This window comes from Heterobasidion irregulare, assembly GCF_000320585.1.
Source record: "Heterobasidion irregulare TC 32-1 unplaced genomic scaffold scaffold_05, whole genome shotgun sequence".
Lineage (NCBI taxonomy): Eukaryota > Fungi > Basidiomycota > Agaricomycetes > Russulales > Bondarzewiaceae > Heterobasidion > Heterobasidion irregulare.
Window position 1 is genome coordinate 2,601,353 of NW_009258201.1, and position 19,338 is coordinate 2,620,690.

A 19,338-nucleotide genomic window follows, 5' to 3' on the forward strand; every position below is an offset into this window, starting at 1 on the left:
GTTCGAGCTGTATGCTTCCTTGGTTCTGGCTTCCCAATCTGCGCTGCTAGATCACTTATCAAGCGGCGAAGTCGGCATCCCACGAGATCCGGCTCCATATCGCAATGATTCGACTCCTCGCAGCATTGTATGATACGATCAGCTCGGGTCATCGTGCTCATGGAACGAAGACTGAACTGATACGTAAGCTCAGGAAGACAACTCCGCGTAGTCACCTAGCATTGTGTCTTCGAATTCAATTTTCGCACGAATAAGCTACTTCTCCTCTTTTCACTTGTGTGTAACGGTGTGTGGGCCCAACTTCATTGAGGTGTTCTTAATGTTCCCAATACCCCCCGAAACATTGCGCATTTCTCATGGCCATGATGCGTCGGTGACAGAATGCCTCGACGTTATCTGCCTGCACAACCACTTACCTGTCATTCATCAGATAGTCATCTATGTCATGTGCAGCGGTGTTTACACGGCACCTATGAAACCTCGGGACGCTCAGGCTTGTACTGATCCTTGCCAAGGTAATATCCGGCCGTCATCGCTTTCCCCGTGCTCGCAATGGCACGCGACTGTGACCAAGTGCAGCTTGGGGTGAGTTCTAAGAATGGCTGTATCGGGCCTGAAGTATATTTTCTGATGCAGGATCTGCGATTGCGTGGCTGAAGTGTGACTTGCGTCCGCAGCTGGCTGCTGGTCAGCCTCACCCGCAAAGAAAACTTGTTTATGGAAAGGCCACATATGCCTACATAAGAGACTGATACATCTTCCTCATTCTCGATAGATTTTGGGCGTGAAATCAATCTCGAGTCGACTACCCCATAAGCCACTCCTCCCGATCGAACCTGCAAGGTCAAGAATCCGATTATGCATTGCCTCCTGTCACGGATGATTCTTGTCACAAACACCCACATACCTCCATATTTTTTGTCTCCGTGACACCGTCGATATAGTATATGATTGCCTGAAAATCTTATATCAATATTTTGAGGATGGGACACGGGTTTGCAGTCGGGTAGAAAGACATTGGATATCTTGCAAAGGAAAGCAATCGTGTCTCCTTTGCCATTGTCTCTGTGCCTTCATCAGCAAACTGGGAAGCGTCTATACAGAGCTGGACAGATGCTCCAGAGCCCTAGATGCCCCTAGCAAGTCCCCGATTAGACAGACACTATGACTTCTGGTCAGTGTCTGGACATATCTGTCCAGATGCACCATATATGGAAGTGATTAGATAATTGATGTCAATAGATGACCGCAAAAATTAATCTGTACTAAGCAAGGATTGAACCCAGAACCTCTTGAACTATTCACTGGCTAAGAGCAATGTGAGTACCAGAATTATCCACTCCACCATATGGCCATGATATCTTTTGTCAACAATTAGCTTATATCGCACTTTTTGGGACTTCACAGAATTTGAGATGCCTAAACCCTGTGAGGTGTCATCTATTTTCGCATGTTTAGCATCTATCCATGGAAGAATGATGGCATATGATACATCATTCGAATGCTATGATACAGGGAAGTATCCCAATACCACTCATGAGCTGAAATCTAACAGATAGCATCAATGTCAATTAAAATCTTTGAAGTCCAACAAATGTATTTCTTGATTTTCCAGTACTGTGGGAATCTTACATACTCTGCCTTCCGGAAATGTGCTCCTAGTCAACTTATTGATAGAGCACCTTATCTGCCCAGATCTGGCCATACACAGATATCTAGCCAGATATCCCCAGATGACCTAAGCATCTAGGAGCATCTGGGGCTCTGGGACTGGCTGGGACCGGTTACAGGTTTGCTGATGTTTGGACGGAACCAAATTGAAAATTATATTGCTCGGCTCCTTCACAAGCATGATTGCCTGAACACAGCCACCAGATCTGGGAGACGATCTACGCCGTATATAAGACAGAAATGACTCTTCTCTCCAACTTCCGTCTACCAGACATCGACCCTCCTCTACCCCAAAGACAGGTCACACTCTACACCTTGATATTGTGCTCAGTCTGTTTTTCATCGTACTGCGCATGCCCATGGCTATCATTGCCAGTGCGAGAGACGTTGGCGCAGATGCGAACGAGGAGTGGTCAGATGGCGGGAAACTGTCCCCATCCACAAGGGTTGCCATTGGGGTGGTGCTAGGTGTGACACCCCCGGAAGACTCTTATGACTCCGTCTTGCTGACCACCCATTCGTTCTTCTATGCCTCCTACCCCGCGCCTTCCCCACAGTGTTGTTCCTCGTCGTCATCATCGGCTTCATATTGATTTGGAAATGCCGACGAACGAGGGCCACCCCCTTGCGCTTGCGCAGGGTACAGCGGCCCATCTCCGGCCCCCCTCGGCCTGCTCGCGCGAGCCATCGGAGGCTCCCGTCTTCAGACACGCTGATGACGCAGTCTAGCGATAACGTGCTCGCTATGCCTGCGCAGGCGTATATTCAGCGCGCGTTGTGAGACGCGAGCCCTCGCCGACGTCACGGGGTAGGCCCACCAGGTGCAGGTGGCTGTGTCGAGGAGCATTAGCTACTCCTGGATCCAGCCATGACTGATTCTGGATACCCTTGTGTCTCACAGTACCTTAAGGGCTAGATAACGAAGTGTCCCGAAGCTTGTTTTTGAGGATGTGTGTAGGCTACATCAGAGTAGGGATCTGCTTGTAATGTATGGGTCCTGTGCTGCATTCGATATGGACTACTTATACCCTTCATTATGTAATTTTATGGCGACAAGTACTTACGATTACGCGATAGGATAGTCCTTTGGTTGTACACCCTCGCGGTTTTCGGTTCGATCCATTGTTTCTTGTCCTGGTCTCTCTTTGAACACTTCAGTGATTGCCTGGTGTAGCCTGGTGTAACTGGAAAATTGCGACCATAGTGCAGAGGTTTTGTGCCCGAAGCGCTTACGCCTCCGTCATCAGCCATGGCGATGTCTTCTACGACAAAGAAAGCGTTGCTTGATGGTGAAGTCTCTCATTTTTCTTGCCGCAAACTGACTTAACCATCTTAAAACCTGAAGTGGCGATCTTTTTGGCCTCTCAAGTGCGTGCATGTCCTTCACTCGAAACCGGCTAGCTAAATGGGCGTGCAAGGCAGCCATGTGGTACACCGTCCATGTTTGTGCTCTTGTATCATTCTGAATGAGTGTTTAAGTAACGTGTGATGCAGTGGATGCTGGACTCGTTCAGCCCGAACCGGGAAAAAGAGGTAAAAGCCAAGCCCCTCGAAGCATTGAAGAAACTAGGACACGAAAAGCTGGAGCTCGACGAGTATGAAAGTGCGTCTGTGTGTTCGCATTCTTGGCCAGAACGTTCAACTTGGCTTAGAAACCATCGCATCTGAAGTCATTCATCCCGACGACATCACTGTCCGGTTCGCGGGTCCGTAGTTGCACTGCGTCTATCCTGTTTCGGTCGTGACTTATCTCTTTCAGATATCGGTGGTCTCGACGACATCATATCCTCGTTACAGGAATCAATCATCTTCCCTCTGCTCTACCCTTCCCTCTTCAATGCATCCTCGACTCTTCGTACCGCGCCAAAGGGTGTATTGCTCTACGGTCCGCCCGGGTGCGGGAAGACAATGCTTGCGAAGGCGCTCGCAAAAGAGTCTGGCGCGACATTTATCAATATTGCCGTGTCGGTTCTCACTAACAAGTGGTATGGCGAGTCGAACAAGCTTGTCGCCGGCCTGTTCAGCCTCGCGCGCAAGGTACAGCCATGCATCATCTTCATCGACGAAATCGACTCGTTCCTGCGTGAGCGCACTAAGGGCGATCACGAGGTCACTGCTATGATGAAGGCAGAGTTTATGACGTGCGTTCTCATGCCTGCGGATACGCGACTTTGGTGCGATCTGATACATCATTGTTTGCAGGTTGTGGGATGGGCTGCTATCTGCGTCGGACCGGATATTGGTTCTCGGCGCCACTAATCGCATCCGTGATATTGACTCTGCGATACTGCGCAGGATGCCGAAGCGGTTCCCTCTTCTTCTCCCGGACGTCAATCAACGACAGAAGATTCTAACTCTGGTGAGTCTTAATCGCCATTCGGCTTTGTATACCGAGGTACCCGTATTCGCCATTTGGCTTTGTATACCCAGATACCCGTGTCACTCTTAGTTCGCACTCACCACATTCGACTGCTCCTATATGCTCAGCACTGACAGACATCATAGATGTTGAAGGACGTCTCTCTCGCCCCTGACTTCCCAATTCGCATGCTGGCGGAGTCTGCGGAGGGTTTGTCCGGTTCGGACCTCAGGGAGCTCTGCCGCAACGCGGCTATGGTTCCCGTGCGCGAATACGTTCGCCAGGCCGGCGGAAACGCCGCACTCCTTGCTCAGGGTCAAGCTGAAGTACGCCCCTCTTTGCTTTGGCCGAGTTGGGTTGAACGAACTCATTTTGCGTTCCACAGGGATTCGACCTGCGGCCGTTGACGCTCACCGATTTCTTGCAGACAGATGGCATCAGCATGCCGTTGATGCCTGATCGCTCGCGTATCGATGTCCTCTTAGATGACGATGGCGACTCCCTCGAGCGCACCGAAGAAACTTCTTGACATACGACGCAGTGAGTCTTACGCGCCGCATCAGCTGTGCTTTTGTGATAGACCTATGTATGTTCGCACGTATCTTCGGCACAGAATAATGCCTATCCTAGAATTTTAATCCAAGCTTTGCGTTCGCGCCATGGCCCTCGTGCTGGTCGAAGTCCAAATGGAAGTCCCGTTTCGCTGTCCTCCAGTTTCATTTGACAGGGTCAATTCTATCGCATTGGAAGCGAGCCATCGACGTCTACCGTCTTGTGTTCGTTCTGGACAGAGCGAAACTTTCGAAAGCTTGAACTCCGAGACTGACCTAATAATGTCATTGCTCCACTGACACCTGGACCCATACATCTTACACCTTTTGGCGATTAGAACCGGATTACTGTAAATCTCCAAGGTCAGAATTCAAGCATTTTTTTATAAGGACGCATGCAGGCACCTATTGCTGGATCTTAGAGCTGCATGATCTCTCGATCCGATATTGGTCACCAGTACTCCGGAGGCTTCACTAGGCTTCAGCGAATAAAAAATGCCCTGACTGGAACTGGGCGCGTGTTCAGGGCACGTGCCATATGACCTGGAGAGCCTCTACCGAGAGAAGTCGTTCGCAGAATGGCTGACTTCTGTCCAGGTCAGCACTGGAGACTAAGCACCTCAACCGACTGAGACCACCGAGACCCGGACAGTCCTGTGGTCTCAACCAGCCTTAGAGAGGCTAGAGCATGTTAATATTCGCATAAATACCGGCCGTCTGTGGCCCAGTACGCGTATTTCCCTCGGGGTTTCGACTGCGATGCGTATTGAGAACGGGTTTCACCAGGTGTGCATTCTCTCGTGGTTGTTGCGTCTCATATTAATGAGACTTCCTTTCCCTTTACAGGAAATATATGACGAGTCCGAGAATCCCTATACAGCAGACCTGGTTCTGCCTAGTCTGCTCCGGAGGCTCTTGCCTTCAAGGTCTGTACTTACTACTCCGATAGCAGTTTTGTGTGATTAACATCAAGTCATGCTTTAGCATTAGACAGGAAGTTGAGCATGATATCACCCGACTAGGGACCTACATCGTGGACGATGCGTTTCTCTTGTATCTCAGCTCTTGTGATGTCTTGTTTATTCCTTGCTGACTGGCCTACGATGTATTTAGAGATACGCCTTCTATCAATGCATGTTCACCCGGCCTCCTTGAATTAGTACGATCAATGGGAACGGCGCGTTGATCAGCTGCACACGTCTGAGGCATGGAGAAAGATAGAGGAGCTCGCAATCAGAGAAGGATTCGTGTCCATCGCATATGAGCGCAAGTATAACGAGTACAGCAGAAGATACTCGTTTGTCAAGGTAATGACTATGACCGGTGATTGTCACGTCGTACGTCGTCTGCAGGGATTTTTCTTCCTTGTATTTCTGAAGTGTGCTCGTTGGGTCATGTGTTATACGCAGGCATAGAACTGTCTGGGACGGACGAGATGAAGCAGCAGCTGTTGCCCAGGTTGATCAGGTGCGTGTTTCTGCCCAGTGTGTACTCTTGCAATCATGCGTCTAAAACGTCTGGCACAGTCATGACCCATCAATTGCATACTTATCTGGGCAATGGATGACAGAGGTGAGCGCCTCGAAGCGCCCTGTAAAAACGAATCTCAAGAAATCTCTGTATCGTTCAGCGTCCCGGTGGATCTGACATCTCGCAGACTGAGACAACAGCCGTGCCTACATCGCCAACTCAGACAGACCTGGGAACACCATGTGTACTCAACGGATTCAAATGGTTCTCCAGCGCGGCCGAGAGCAACATGGCTGTGGCCCTCGCACGCATGGGCACGCCCCAACAAGGCTCGCGAGGGCTCTCGCTCTTTGCCGTCCCGCTTCGCCATGCACAGCATCCCACCCCACTAAGCAACGGAGTCAAGATCCACAGGCTCAAACAGAAGCTAGGAGCTCATGGCGTGCCGACCGCCGAACTGGAACTGGAAGGGACCAGGGCATGGTTGCTTGGCCAACCGGAGGAGAGCGTGAAAGCTATCGTGACGGTGCTGGGCATTACTAGGATGCACTCTGCCGTGCATTCGGTCGGGAGCTTGCAGGGGTGTCTGGCAATCGCGCGGTCGTATGCTCGGGTAAGGGCCATCGAAGGGGGGAAAGGGAAGCTTTGTGATGTGCCCTTGTATGTGACCGCACTCGCCGAAGTCAGCTTATTGCATCAGGCATTGACGCATGTGACGTTCAGGATGGTCGTGCTGCTGGGATGGACGCAGTGCGGTATCGCGAGTGAGGATGAGGAGAGGCGGCTGAGACTGTTGACTCTGGCGATCAAAGGTTACGCGGCGGTGAGGTGTCCGACAGTGATGGAGGAGTGCATGGGCTCTCTCGGTGGGCTTGGATATATGGAGGAGGTAGGCATTGGTAGGTTGATAAAGGATAGCTTGGTGGAGAGAATCTGGGAGGGGACGGTCAACATACTGGCGCTTGACCTCGTGCGCGCGACAAAGGATGCGAAGACGATCGAAAGTTATATGAAGGTCAGTTGCGAACTCCTATATCCTCAAAAACATATCAATGTGGCTCGCTGACCCGTCGACGGCCAGTGGGCACAAGCACTTCTGCCTAGAGCGATCGGCGAAACATCCACGGAAATTTCTCCTGCCGCCATCGGAACGCTGGCAGGACTCGTCGAGCAGCTGCCTCCTCTCTTCACGCAGAACGCCACAAACCCGCTGATAGCCCGTTCTGTGCTCAACCTCTTCGCGAGTGTGTCGTGCGCGCTCTTCCTCTTGGGGCGTGCGGCGTGGGCCGTCAGGAATGGCGAAGCTACGAAGGAAGTGGACATTGAGGCGTTCAGGAGGTGGGTCGAAGAGGGTGATATGGAAGGGGATTTGAGAGGCATAGCTGCGCTGCAGAAGGAATGGAGGAGGAGGGCAGAGCTTGATTTGAAGATGGTTTACGGGGCGGGTGGGAGCGCGGGGGTTGGATCGAAGCTTTGAGAATGCTCTTGATAGGCTGCATGTACGATCTTGTATTTCTTGTTCCCTGTCGCTTTTTGCTTGAATGAGCTTGAAGTCTTCCACTTGGTTCATGGGCACAGAAGCATCAAGAGATCGTGTCCTGTTCAGAGCATATCAAGGCACAGAGTCGTAGCACCCGAATCGACAGTCAGTCGCCTGGACAACGGAGCTGCTGGTCAGCGTGTTGTTCATTGAACTCTCAAACACCTCGAGCGGCGTCAAAATTTCCCTACTTAAGTCATCGTCTTGCTACCAAAGCAATCTGTCGCAAAGCAATCACCAATAGCATGGGAAGGATGGCAGATAACGCAGAAGTTCACTTTCGATCGAAATCCGAAACCCTTTCGTGTCTGGAGCGAGGACATAACATTGCCGTCCCAGATCTTCAAGTCATTCGCATCCATCGCGCATTGTACGTGCATGGGTGCGGACCAATCGGTACACCTTTGCACGATGCACGATAACACACAAGGCTGTTGTGTTAGTACATTTATTGGTGACACAAGGGTAGGACCAGGATGCATAGATACACAGAGAAACAAGACGTACGTCCACTTTCGTAAGGAATTAGAATGTCGACGTCTGTCTCATGTCCCGGTAGTCTATCAACTTCACGATCAACGATCGGGCATGAGATAATTAACGTTTCTCGCCAGCATACGCAGTACCGTCATTCGTAGAGCCGAAATTTGCATCGTTGACGGTTTGACGATGAAGTTGCAGGGCCCGAACGGAAGGCAGACGCTCGAGGTTGCAGCGATTTCATGGGAGGCTGTCGAGCTTGGTTGGAATATGGTGAGCATTGCATGGGCGTTATTGCGGCAGATCCAGTCTGAACTCGCACTCGTTGTGCTAGATGAGTGCTGAACGTCTGTGTGCCGTTCATGTCTAGTCATGTATCTATAATGCGCACAATATACAAGCTTCATATCAACAGCGGATTCACTTAGAGGAGCGTTCTCCCCTTTGTTATCTCAACGATCGCTAGTCTGAGGACCGAGCAGCTCGCGCTGTCTTGACGAGCGTTGGCATTGAGGGATAGACCCATGGACGCCGTTAATATCCTGGCTTCCCCGCGGCCCTTCGTGCGCGCTCAACGCAAGCCTCCGAGCGCCTTGCACGCATACGTCTTGATTCTCTGCATAGTGCACGGCGCATGCACACCGCGGCGAGCGCGTCTGGCCTGATCCTTCTTCCCAGGTCGATCATCTCTTCCGCATCCGCTGTGCAGGATGACATCTGTATGAGCTGGGTGTGCAGGTGTTTTCTGCGTTGTGAGTTCTGGTGCATCGCTGAAGCAAATACTGATCGATGAATTAGATTCTCAAGCGCTACAGCTTTCTATTTCCATCAGGCTGCCCATCGAGCATCGCGGACGCGGTGCCCTCCTCTCCTCCTGATTCCACGCCTCCGACCACATATCACCGCACTATCTATATTCCTGTATCAGTACCTCCAACAGCTTCTGAGCTTGCGCCTCGAAGCTCAAGAGAGACAGCTTGGAATGTGCATTCATCCAAGGTGCGTTCCGCGATGTTAAGAGTCGTCACGACTCTTCTAATCTGTCGAATTCGCGTCTGGTTTTGCTTTTGGATACACATTGCTCTTCTGGAGCGCAGAAAAGGTGGTATCATACCGCGATCGAGCTTTGATGCAACCTCGAATCTCGGCCTCTCTGTGGACAGGAAAAGTACACGGGATACCTGACGCGCAATGCATCATATAACTATCTTCGAAAGACAGAGGTGTGCTTCCAATTCGCAACACGAGCATAGGATCGAGGTGAGAAGTAAGGGTTTGCGAGGCTTGTCGATGGTGCGTCTCAACTCGTTGCGAGGTGTCGACACCGATCTGTCTCGTCCTCTCGCGACAGGCGCAGTGCGTTCGGGTCTGCGCGCGGTGATTGATCTGTACAGGCAGTGCCTCGGCAGCAGGCCGCATTCCGAAGGTGCACGCCCAGATTATACAGGACAACAATCAGCTGAGGTCGATCGCAGGGCCCCGGTCTCGAAACCTTCCACTCAACAGTGCATTGTCTTTCTCTGCATGATGCAAAACATCTCAGTGGTATGATATCAGATTGCTTTCATCTGCTCAACTCCTGAGCGGTCCTGAGCTGTGAAACCATCTGTGATTGTCTTGAGCTCCGAGCTCTGCAGAGCCTTTGATGCCTCACAGTCTGTTCAAGCTTGGCAACATGCATCTCGGATCTCCTTGTCGCCTTCGATGTAGAATTGACATTTATCTGATCAGTGTCTTTATCACCCAGTCCATTGCTGATATATAAATTGTCATGACTCATGATACAGAATACTTCATACCTTCTTCATTCACACCCACAATCTTAGCATCTGCTCTCATCAGTCTGCCCCATGAATGTATCTGAAAACTCCGAGATTGTTCAGCATGTTGGTAGAGTCATTCTAACTTATGTTATACAAGTAGTCATCACATGCTTGTTCTTTGGTTTGTTATTAATGCCTTTGTCTTAGTAAGAAACTAATCCAAAACACAAACTTTTAGGAGTTTATTTTATCCTGGTTCTTTATTTGATATACCTTTCTTAGTAAGTTTTTTTAATATTTATTCGAGTGAAAATACTCTAAAATCATATAGCCAAGGAACAATAATATCCAGGGCCAAATCATATATGTTTGCTGCTACTATGCTAATATTTATAATAGCAGCAATTACATCATTGATCACAATAATTAACACTATTCAAAGCATCCAAGATGTGCTTGTGTTAATAGACAATCAGCCACTAGAAAAAAAATTCTCCAAGATTAATCAAAGACTTCTGATATCTGGAATTATAAGCTATTTTTGCCGAGCTATTATTGTTTGTTGTTCCTAACATTCTTCTATTTAAAGAGGACTAAGACAAGCTTTAGGCATTTTTAGGAAACATAATCATAGTATGGAGAGCCCAAATATTATGGAAAAACCATTATATTATGGCCTTCACCAAAGGGATTTTTATCGTGACTACAAGTGAATTTCTATCTAAATCCTATTTTTATGTTTTATACTAAGTGATTTTTAGTGTTCACAATTCCAAATTATATTATCAATGCTCTTGGAGATATAAATGGACAAGACTGGGAATTTATATATTCAAGATATTTTCAAATAGCCCAATGGGGTCTAGAGTTTATATTAAACTTAGTGGTAACAATTTTGATAGCATATAAGGCATGGTTTGTATCTTTTCTAAAAACAAGCCTTATTGTTATAGCTGACTTACTGCATTTTAAGGGAATATCGCCAATCTGTTAAGGCATATTTGGCAAACAATAAGAAAACTCAAATTGAAAAGATTCTTGCTTTGCTTATAGAGTCTGGCATTCTATACTGTGGTCTATAGGTAATAACCTAATGAATATTCTTTTACCAAGCTAACTTATTCAAATAGATTTTTCTTATTTGTTCATCATTTATAAGTATCCATGGTCTTTCAGTAGATATATTCTTTGATCTTGGTGCATTCTTGACAGTAAGTGATTTTTTCAATATCATCACTTTTCTGATTAGTTGATTTTTCAGGGGATATATCCAACAATTATTATGATTGTAGTCAGTCTAAACAACACAGTTGAGGAAATGTCAAGGATCTCAGTTCCAATAGTCCATGCCTCTATTCCACAGGAGCTTGGGGGTTTTCATGATTTATCTGAGGCAGAATTTTATCAATCACAATCTATTCATGAGCATGATATTGTACTTGATATAGAGATTGTCGAAGAATCTAGGGAATAATATACTTGGTGAGCATTTTTCTATGCTTTCATGATATAGAATTGCTTATTTGAGACCTCTAGATATTATACTAGACAGACACTATTTTTGTAGAATTCTTTTGATATTGACTACATATATAGGCTCATTTCTTGGCCTGTTATAAATACTTGATTCAGGTGCATCTCTTGAAGGCTCGCCGCAGCCCACAGACGGAAGAATCCTTGGAGCTTTGTGTAATTGGTGTAGCAAGCATATCCTTTGTCGTGTCAAGCTTGGCACTCTGTACCGGCCTGCACCATCAAAAGAATGTATACATGAATGGATAAGTAAGCCCTCCCCTCAAGCCCGTTAGTCTGCATCCAAATCATCTTCCATATCACAATATTTGTGCCCCATTATTCCGCAAACGATTACACCCATGCCTACCGCGTTATCGCTCGCTCTCTCGACCCTTTCCGATTCTGCTGCGCCTCCAACACTGTCCGCCATCCTGCCTCATTACATCCGCTTCGCAGGCTACCCTCCCACCGCGCTCCCCAAGCAAAGCGGCGCGCCTCTTAGTGCCGCGGCACAGATCACGTCCCCGATCGCGGTCGCCGCGCTCCGGGCCTTTGAGCACGCCCTGGACAAGCACCCCGCCTCGTCGAGCCTCGTCCGGGACCTCCGGCGCGCATACTGGCGTCTGCGCCTCGGTGCGGACATTGTGCCCTGCAGATGCTGTGACGCCGCCATGGCCGCCATGGTTGCGGGGGACGCGCCACCGGTGAAGCTGGCGCGGGAGACGGAGCGCGCGCTGTGGGCGTTCGCGGAGGCCGAAGAGGATGACCGGGCTGAGATGCGGTTGCGTAAGATGAGGAAGCGGCGCGTTGCAGGTGCGTATTGTGATGAACCTCTCGGTGACGTACTTACGCTTTCTGTCTTCTAGCCAAGAGAAAGAAAGCTCGTCGCACTCGAACCTTGTCCAGCGACACCACCTCTTCGGTCATCACCTCTGAAGCATATGATCCATACGCACCTTCGACGAGCCAGCGACACCTCTGATGCTATTTCGCGTGTCCGTCGACTCTTTGGACAAGTTGTTTGCTTATAGTTTTAGAGCCATACCCTTTTGTATCGGCTGGCTCACCGCCGGATGGCATAGTTCTCGAGACGGCCATGGATAAACTTGATACCTATAATCCAATAGATGGGCAGACATCAGACGGTGTTGCCCGAACGTTTATCGACTGCTTCTGAGGGGTAAGCAACGGAGTGGGCAGTCTCCAGCATCTAAAGTACTTCCGCTACTTGAAGACAATAAGTTGCACTGAGTATAGCGGACGGAGCTCCTAAATAAGGCATAAATAGTCGCAGTAGCCAACAGAAGTCAGCTCGACAGTTATACAACACACGGGACGTGAAATATCCCAAAAGAATCGAAAAGAATGTCTGGCGCATGTCATTGCGAAAGTGGTCCTAAAAATGTCCTCAAGAATCGGGAGTGCCTATAGACAAGGAAAGGGAGATAAGGTCCTCGTGCGACTGCCTTAATGGTCCGTTAAAGCTCTGCAGCGGAATCCCGACTCGCCGCGTTTCTTGACTGCAGCGTATTTGTGGGTGGGCGGCTGGAAAGGGCTACGGGAGGCTACGGGAGTGTCGAGGTGGTGCGTGACTGACAGCAAGTCGTTGAGTGAATGTTTTGCGCCTCCAGTCAGAAAATTGAAGCCATGGCGAAGTACTGCGTATCAAATCCGGCCACGCACTGGCCACGCTCTAGTTACCGACGAGGAACTAGACCAGCGGGCTCTTCAACAATCCCTCGCACTGTCAATGGGATAGCAGACGCACCTCTGTTGCCAGTGAGAAACAACATCCATGCCGCCGCAAAGCTTGCGGTCGCAGCGATCGCAAGCAACACCACCAGGCTCGCCATACGCCGCTCATACTGCATCGATGCCCGCGTAGTCACGCTCGCCGTCGAAGATGTCGTTCGATGTGAAGGGGATTGTGTGCGCACACGAGCGCGAGAGCGCGACGAGGGACGTTGTGGCGGATGTGCGAGGCGGTGTGCACCCTTTTCGATCGCGATAGATGGTGACTCGAAGCCCGCGGGGCGTGCTGGGAAGAACGCGGAGGGCATGGCGAAATGGGGTCAAAGAACGTTGATAGAATGGGAGGAGGCTGGTTGAGGGAATTGATGACCTAGGAAAGGCACTGAAGCTTATAGCGTTGTGGGAGAGAAGACCGCGGAGGCAACCTCGTTCGCTCGGAATTTACTATGTGCACGGTTACACTTCAAATCATTCACTCGTTTTTTTTTGGTAACTCCCCAGACAAATGGTATTTTTCTCACGTGTGTACAGAAATTGACGCTCTCAATCGAAGTGTGCGTGACGACTGACAGTAGCGACACGGTAGCAATCATAAGCTCGCCACACCATGGTCATTCCTCCAGCGCTGGAACTTTAGCAGCATCTCTGGCGTGATTTGTTTCTTCACATTTTTGGCTGCAGTAATAAACGCTTCATGTGGAATCTAGGTGATGTTAATGAAATGTCGTCCTCATCAGTAAGACCTCGCTACTCACGAATGAAGCATCCAGGTCTTTCTGCATAGTTAAGAATGCCGCTTCCTGACAGAGGGCAGAAATTTCTGCGCCGGAACACCCTTCCGTCTGAGAAAAGTCATCAATTGATAAAAGACTATTACTGCACGAAAAGTAGCACGCACCAATGACGCGATCTCATTCAGGTCAATGCTAGGATCAACGCTCATCTTGCGCATACGGATCTTCAAGATATCGACTCGGCCTGAGTGGTCTGGCGGTCCCACATAGAGAATGCGATCAAGTCTCCCAGGGCGCATGAGCGCAGAATCCTTGAAAGACATGATATCAGATGAACAGGGCGGAGGGGGAAGTGGTTTTGGGACGCACAATGACATCCGGTCTGTTTGTCGCACCGATGACAGTGACGCCAACAAGCTCCTCTACGCCATCCATCTCGTTCAACAGGCTCATGAGAACCCCTTCGTGCGACCCTCCCTCTGTGCCAGCTGAGCGAGACGTCGCGAGTGCGTCTATTTCGTCCTGTAGTAGACACCATGGAGAATCGCATATAATGAACATCAATTAATAACTTACGAAGAAGATGATGGAGGGGGCTGCTGCACGGGCTTTGCGGAATATCTCCCTGACAGCGCGCTCCGACTCGCCGACGTATTTGTTCAGCAGCTGAGGATACCAGTCAGAACGAGGGTCATGATGGAAAGGAATGCGAGCGGTACATGCCTCCGGCCCCCGAACAGCAACGAAGTTTACGCCGCTTTCGGTCGCAATTGCACGCACGAGCACCGTCTTGCTGCATCCAGGCGGGCCACACAGCAAGACGCCTCGCGGAGGACGGACACCCAACCGTGCCAATGCTTCACCGTGAGTTAGTGGCCACTCAACGCTCTCCCGCAAACGTGCGATCGTCGACGACAGTCCACCGATATCCGAGAATCGAACAGGCGCCATATCCAAGAAATGTGCGCGCAGCGCAGAGGGGCGCACGGACGGGAGGGAGATGTTGAGATCGTTTGCGGTCAGAGCGATCGATTCAGCGGATTGAGACACTGAAGTCGAAGATGTGAGGAAGCGTTTGATAGCTATGGTACCCGCTTCGCGAACGACGGCAGCTAGGTCTGCACCGACATAACCGTGAGCGCGCGAGGCGATGGATCGAAGGTCCCCAAGAGTAACTGTATTTGGCGTTTTGGCGAGCAGAACTTGAAAGATGGAGATGCGGGCCTCGATATCGGGAATTCCTAAAGATTGAACGCAGCGTCAGTCAAACGTGACATGAATACACGACTTTCTGCTTGACCTATTTCAATCTCTCGATCAAACCTCCCTGGCCTTCTGAGAGCTGGATCGATCGCATTCGGTCTATTCGTCGTCGCGACAACGACAACCTTGACATCCCCATCCCCCTCCACCCCATCCATCTCTGTCAATAGCGTAGCGACCACTCTTTTTTCCACCTCGCCGCCAGCTCCATCTTCGCGCCGGGGACAGATAGCATCCACCTCATCCAGCACGATGATACAAGGAGCCTTGGCGCGCGCGTCGGCAAATACACGGCGTAGGCTCGCCTCCGTCTCGCCATGGTATGCAGAGCTAAGTTCTGGCCCATTGACAATTAAGACGGATGAGTTCGTGGAAGCTGCTATCGCGCGCGCAAGGTGAGTCTTGCCCGTCCCTGGCGGGCCGTGCAGAAGGAGGCCGCGAGGAGGTTTCAGACCTGGAGAGATGGATTGAATGCATGCAAGGGTGGGGTGTGGGGTGAGGCCTACCGAAATGGCGGAAGAGGTCAGGTCTTGTTAGTGGAATCTCAATGAGGTCGCGTATCTGCGTGATCTGTTTTTCCAGTCCACCTACTGAGGCATAGGCTTCTTGGGATCGATGAGGACCCAAGTTCTCAATTGGAGGCTGCACAGAGATTGAGTATGCCGTTCCACTACACATGCAATGAAAGGATATACCTTCTCGGGAACGATGAGTTCCGTGTTATCCTCGATGGTAACAACAGTATCCCACCCGACTGTGCAAAATGCCGGCAATGCATCAACGCTGAGTCCATTCAATTTGTCGGCCAGATCGGTGACCGTTTCTTCGGAGCTGTTCTTTGTCGCGGAGGAGACAATAAATCGCCTCGTCTGTCCTTCGTACTGCACCTCAATCGTCTGAGTGGGTGTGAGATATTTGAGATCGACTGTGAGGGAGAGCTTCAGTGTGGAGGGAATCAGAGCAAGCGCGATTCGGTCAGACCTAACGACTCGCGAGCAAGCAGAGTGAGCCAGTCGCGGCGCTTCCCTTTGTCGTCCTTCACCTTCTTAGAAGGTGGAGACGGCGCCCCAGATGCGTCGACTTCTATCAATCGGACGGTTACTGCCTCGAAAGAGTGCTGGAGAGATGGGAGCCATTTCACGAGTTTCTGGGATTGCGAGACGCTCAACGAGAATAATTGGATTTGGCTACCCTCCGTCACACGGGCAGTGAGGAGGATAGACGGTGCGACTTCGACGGCTGAAGGGAAATTAGTGACCTGTGCCCGGCATGGAAGCTAGATGGGACTCACTATCTGAGGGTAAGTCCAGTGAAGGCCACAATATGCCAACCGCATAAGCCTGTTCAGCACGTCTTCTTCAAGATTATTCGAACCGACTGGAGGGGGATCGTTCGCACCCTTTTTTGATCATGCGAGAGGCTGTTCTCAGCTGCAGACAGAACGACAGGATCGCCGGCGCATAGTTTTGTACCTTTCAAGGCATTGCTACTGACGATGATTCGTCGGCTTGCCCGACCTTCAGTGTCTTCGGGATCTGCAGCCTGGACCGAGAACCGTTTGGAGGAGATGGTAGACATGTCTTAATCGTCTGTGAAATCCTCTGGCTCGGAATCAACGTATCGGTATGTCTTAAAGGTCTGACAGAAAAAAAGGACATATTCTATCAACATTGAGCTGGTGAGAAGAGATAACGGAAGAAATGCGCCCAATAATCTGGAACTCACAGTCCTGAAGATGTCACCACACAGATAGCGATATTGTACCCTCGCCCTACCCATCCTGATTTCGCTAAGAACTCACCCGAAGTACGACAGCTCAAGACCGTGTGTGTGAACCCTTCGAGAGACAGAAAATTTACAAGTCGGCAGAACGAGACTAGACAGGATACTGACAGGATTGAGCCAAATTCTGTTGGGCATGATGGTAAAGGCCGTGGGAAGAACGCGCTCTACAACGTCGCGCTCAACGCTCCAATTACTCTCCGAGTCTCACTCAAGGCCAAGCAGGGCCTGCGAGCATCGAACTGCGTTTACTTCTACGTTTATTGTTTCGACGTTGGGCACAGCGGGTGGACATGCATTGGTTTCTTGCGATTTCATTGCTATGCTCATTGCTGCATACATCTCGGGCACACCACACAGAAGAATACAACGAGGAACTGACTCTTCGTCCTCTGCCTGATGGAAAGCTGGCAGTACGTTTCTCTTTCACCACGCTCCTGAAAGGAGCGCGACCTCGTGCACCCGGCAGTCTCAACGAGGAGGATGAATGTACGTCTCGTCATCCACCCATGACCTGAGCCATCTCCATATTTATCTGTAGCACAGCACTACACACTGTTCCCGCTCGCTCTCGGGCAGATTCTGAGAGAGTATGCCCTCACAGAGCTTCATCTTACTCTCAATGCCGGTCGATGGGACTATGACCGCTGGGGGTACCCTGACGAGACAGGCGTCGGGACGGGTGCAGAGCTTTGGGCTTGGATGGGCGAAGGCGCGCCTACTAGGTGAGTCACCACTCAATAAACTGTTTCGTGCCTTCCCAACTCCATTTGTCCAGTGTCGATCAACGCTGGAAAGACACACAAAATGCGTTGGCTGGCCTCTTCTGTGCATCTCTCAATGGGATGAATACTCAAGTCACAACCTCTCCGACGCGTGCTTTCCCTCCTGCTGGCGATCTCCCTGTACTGACAACACCACACACCCACCGTCTCCGCCACGCTACGCTCGCCGCAGAGCATGTTTGCACCGAAAACCTCACCCCATTCCTCAAACTCCTTCCTTGCCCTGCCCGCGCAGGCATTGCGTCGCTCCTCATGGCTCATAAAATCTTCGATGCCGACTGGCACGGCCTTGGCGTTCATGTGAGATGGAGGGCAGACGCCGGCGTGGAGCTTGCCCTCACTGTACAGGCCGTCCTTGATCCCGTTCGTATATCTGTAGAAGGGAGAAGAGGTAACACTCTTCAAATCGTCAATCACAAGCATCTGATTCTTTTCAAAGATTGGTCGCTAAGGTCCATATTTGACCGTACGATTTCTCGACCATGTCCGGTCGCAAACAGCAGTCGAATCCGTGTCGAACTTCCGTCTATAAGCGGCAGTGCCTATTCGATAACACCTGAGCCTTCAAATATAGATGGCAGTCTTGCAACATACAATGTCGCGGAAGGTTTGAGTTCATGTTATTTCTTAGCTGATCAGCACTTATTTTATGAATAGTAACAGACGAACTCGATGTAGCCTTGCGGTGGCCTGGGGAAACTTCGTTCACATATCGTGCGTAATATCTCGAGTAGCTTTCGCTCCAGGAATTGAGATCTACACTATCCCGTAGCTCTGGACATTTCCCGATCTTCTCTATCTGAGTTTTCCGTGCAGCGCACGCTGAAGGGCTCAAGCCAGACCCAGGGCCAAATCTCGCTAGTGATTCGCAACAATCGTCCATATGAAATACGTTTGCTGTATCTCGAAACAATGCCTTGGCATGTAGAGTTCTACTTGCATACCTTGCGCGTAGAGATAGCTGGGCAGAAGCACAGTGCGTATACTTGAATTTCCATCTGTGTACTCGTAAGGCTGATGTTTCTGTAGACAACCTGGTTTCCAACCTCACATACACGCCTCCCATACCACATTTCAGCCCAGCTCTCTTGCAATCTGTGATCACGCTCCCGCCATCGGCGACCCTATTCATATCAATGGACGCCTCAAAATCCTTCCTACGCTACACCGAGCACCCGCCAGATGCCCAACGCGGATGGGATCTCCCACCCGCCGTCTTCGTCCCGCTTTCCAACTCCAACTCGACCTTCGTGCTCGATCGAGCAAGCAGACGCTGGGACGGCACAAGACGGGTGTACACCCCCGCGATGCTCGTCGACCTCCCCACACCGGATTTCAGCATGCCGTATAACGTGATCATCATGAGCTGTACGCTCATCGCGCTGATCTTCGGGAGCGTCTTCAACCTGTTGACGAGGAAGTTTGTGGTGACCAAGTTGCCAGGGCGGGCGGACGTTCGAAGTGACAGTGTACAGCGGTGATGTTGTCTGAGGGGTACGTAGATTGTAATTTATTGAGCTAGGTTTTGGATCTATCGGTTTCGAGCTCTTGGCAATGTTCTACCCACGTGTATCAAGCTTCGTGGTTCATCAATTATTTGAGTAAGTTCGACCGTTTGGGACTTGGCCTTACTGAAACGTGACGAAAAATCTAGTGCAAAAACTTGGACGTAG

At 50.3% G+C, this 19,338-nt stretch overlaps 8 protein-coding genes across 8 annotated transcripts; 6 read left to right on the forward strand and 2 right to left on the reverse strand.

The window, feature by feature from the left end:
* Positions 1–2,030: 2,030 nt before the first annotated feature.
* On the forward strand, positions 2,031–2,452 carry HETIRDRAFT_451802 (uncharacterized protein; the record flags this gene model as incomplete). The annotated part of the gene is made up of 2 exons (XM_009548480.1): positions 2,031–2,227; positions 2,311–2,452. The coding sequence occupies 2 exons, from the start codon at positions 2,031–2,033 to the stop codon at positions 2,450–2,452; spliced, it is 339 nt and encodes a 112-aa protein (XP_009546775.1).
* Positions 2,453–2,776: 324 nt separating this feature from the next.
* HETIRDRAFT_61245 (AAA family ATPase, CDC48 subfamily) lies at positions 2,777–4,677 on the forward strand. The gene is made up of 9 exons (XM_009547567.1): positions 2,777–2,960; positions 3,017–3,039; positions 3,090–3,113; positions 3,166–3,274; positions 3,324–3,377; positions 3,431–3,812; positions 3,874–4,030; positions 4,177–4,356; positions 4,416–4,677. Exons 1-9 carry the CDS (start codon positions 2,921–2,923, stop codon positions 4,557–4,559), a joined length of 1,113 nt encoding a protein of 370 aa, XP_009545862.1. The 5' UTR covers positions 2,777–2,920; the 3' UTR covers positions 4,560–4,677.
* A 726-nt stretch (positions 4,678–5,403) lies between these two features.
* HETIRDRAFT_317913 (uncharacterized protein) lies at positions 5,404–7,528 on the forward strand (the record flags this gene model as incomplete). The annotated part of the gene is made up of 7 exons (XM_009548481.1): positions 5,404–5,507; positions 5,566–5,653; positions 5,742–5,922; positions 5,961–6,048; positions 6,108–6,153; positions 6,212–7,066; positions 7,133–7,528. 7 exons carry the CDS (start codon positions 5,404–5,406, stop codon positions 7,526–7,528), a joined length of 1,758 nt encoding a protein of 585 aa, XP_009546776.1.
* A 2,393-nt stretch (positions 7,529–9,921) lies between these two features.
* HETIRDRAFT_168813 (uncharacterized protein) lies at positions 9,922–11,308 on the forward strand (the record flags this gene model as incomplete). The annotated part of the gene is made up of 8 exons (XM_009548482.1): positions 9,922–10,015; positions 10,073–10,115; positions 10,166–10,391; positions 10,444–10,543; positions 10,596–10,749; positions 10,808–10,888; positions 10,994–11,045; positions 11,096–11,308. 8 exons carry the CDS (start codon positions 9,922–9,924, stop codon positions 11,306–11,308), a joined length of 963 nt encoding a protein of 320 aa, XP_009546777.1.
* A 400-nt stretch (positions 11,309–11,708) lies between these two features.
* Positions 11,709–12,526, forward strand: HETIRDRAFT_115560 (uncharacterized protein; the record flags this gene model as incomplete). Its single annotated transcript, XM_009548483.1, has 2 exons — positions 11,709–12,162; positions 12,381–12,526. The coding sequence occupies 2 exons, from the start codon at positions 11,709–11,711 to the stop codon at positions 12,524–12,526; spliced, it is 600 nt and encodes a 199-aa protein (XP_009546778.1).
* Positions 12,527–12,816: 290 nt separating this feature from the next.
* On the reverse strand, positions 12,817–13,409 carry HETIRDRAFT_451806 (uncharacterized protein; the record flags this gene model as incomplete). Its single annotated transcript, XM_009548484.1, has 2 exons — positions 12,817–12,941; positions 13,118–13,409. 2 exons carry the CDS (start codon positions 13,407–13,409, stop codon positions 12,817–12,819), a joined length of 417 nt encoding a protein of 138 aa, XP_009546779.1.
* A 180-nt stretch (positions 13,410–13,589) lies between these two features.
* On the reverse strand, positions 13,590–16,676 carry HETIRDRAFT_154684 (AAA ATPase; the record flags this gene model as incomplete). The annotated part of the gene is made up of 12 exons (XM_009548485.1): positions 13,590–13,804; positions 13,857–13,943; positions 14,000–14,146; positions 14,205–14,357; positions 14,412–14,501; positions 14,559–15,076; positions 15,136–15,552; positions 15,605–15,740; positions 15,794–16,023; positions 16,080–16,337; positions 16,390–16,438; positions 16,497–16,676. 12 exons carry the CDS (start codon positions 16,674–16,676, stop codon positions 13,691–13,693), a joined length of 2,379 nt encoding a protein of 792 aa, XP_009546780.1. The 3' UTR covers positions 13,590–13,690.
* A 497-nt stretch (positions 16,677–17,173) lies between these two features.
* Positions 17,174–19,146, forward strand: HETIRDRAFT_317873 (uncharacterized protein; the record flags this gene model as incomplete). The annotated part of the gene is made up of 7 exons (XM_009548486.1): positions 17,174–17,369; positions 17,422–17,605; positions 17,659–18,056; positions 18,105–18,278; positions 18,329–18,379; positions 18,438–18,641; positions 18,695–19,146. 7 exons carry the CDS (start codon positions 17,174–17,176, stop codon positions 19,144–19,146), a joined length of 1,659 nt encoding a protein of 552 aa, XP_009546781.1.
* Positions 19,147–19,338: the final 192 nt, after the last annotated feature.

Excerpts from the sequence above, each read along its gene's own strand:
- HETIRDRAFT_61245 (XM_009547567.1), top strand. The coding sequence starts at position 2,921 with ATGGCGATGTCTTCTACGACAAAGAAAGCGTTGCTTGATG. Across the intron at positions 3,275-3,323 it reads GGAGCTCGACGAGTATGAAA|AAACCATCGCATCTGAAGTC; the intron begins GTGCGTCTGTGT and ends AACTTGGCTTAG. Across the intron at positions 4,031-4,176 it reads GACAGAAGATTCTAACTCTG|ATGTTGAAGGACGTCTCTCT; the intron begins GTGAGTCTTAAT and ends CAGACATCATAG.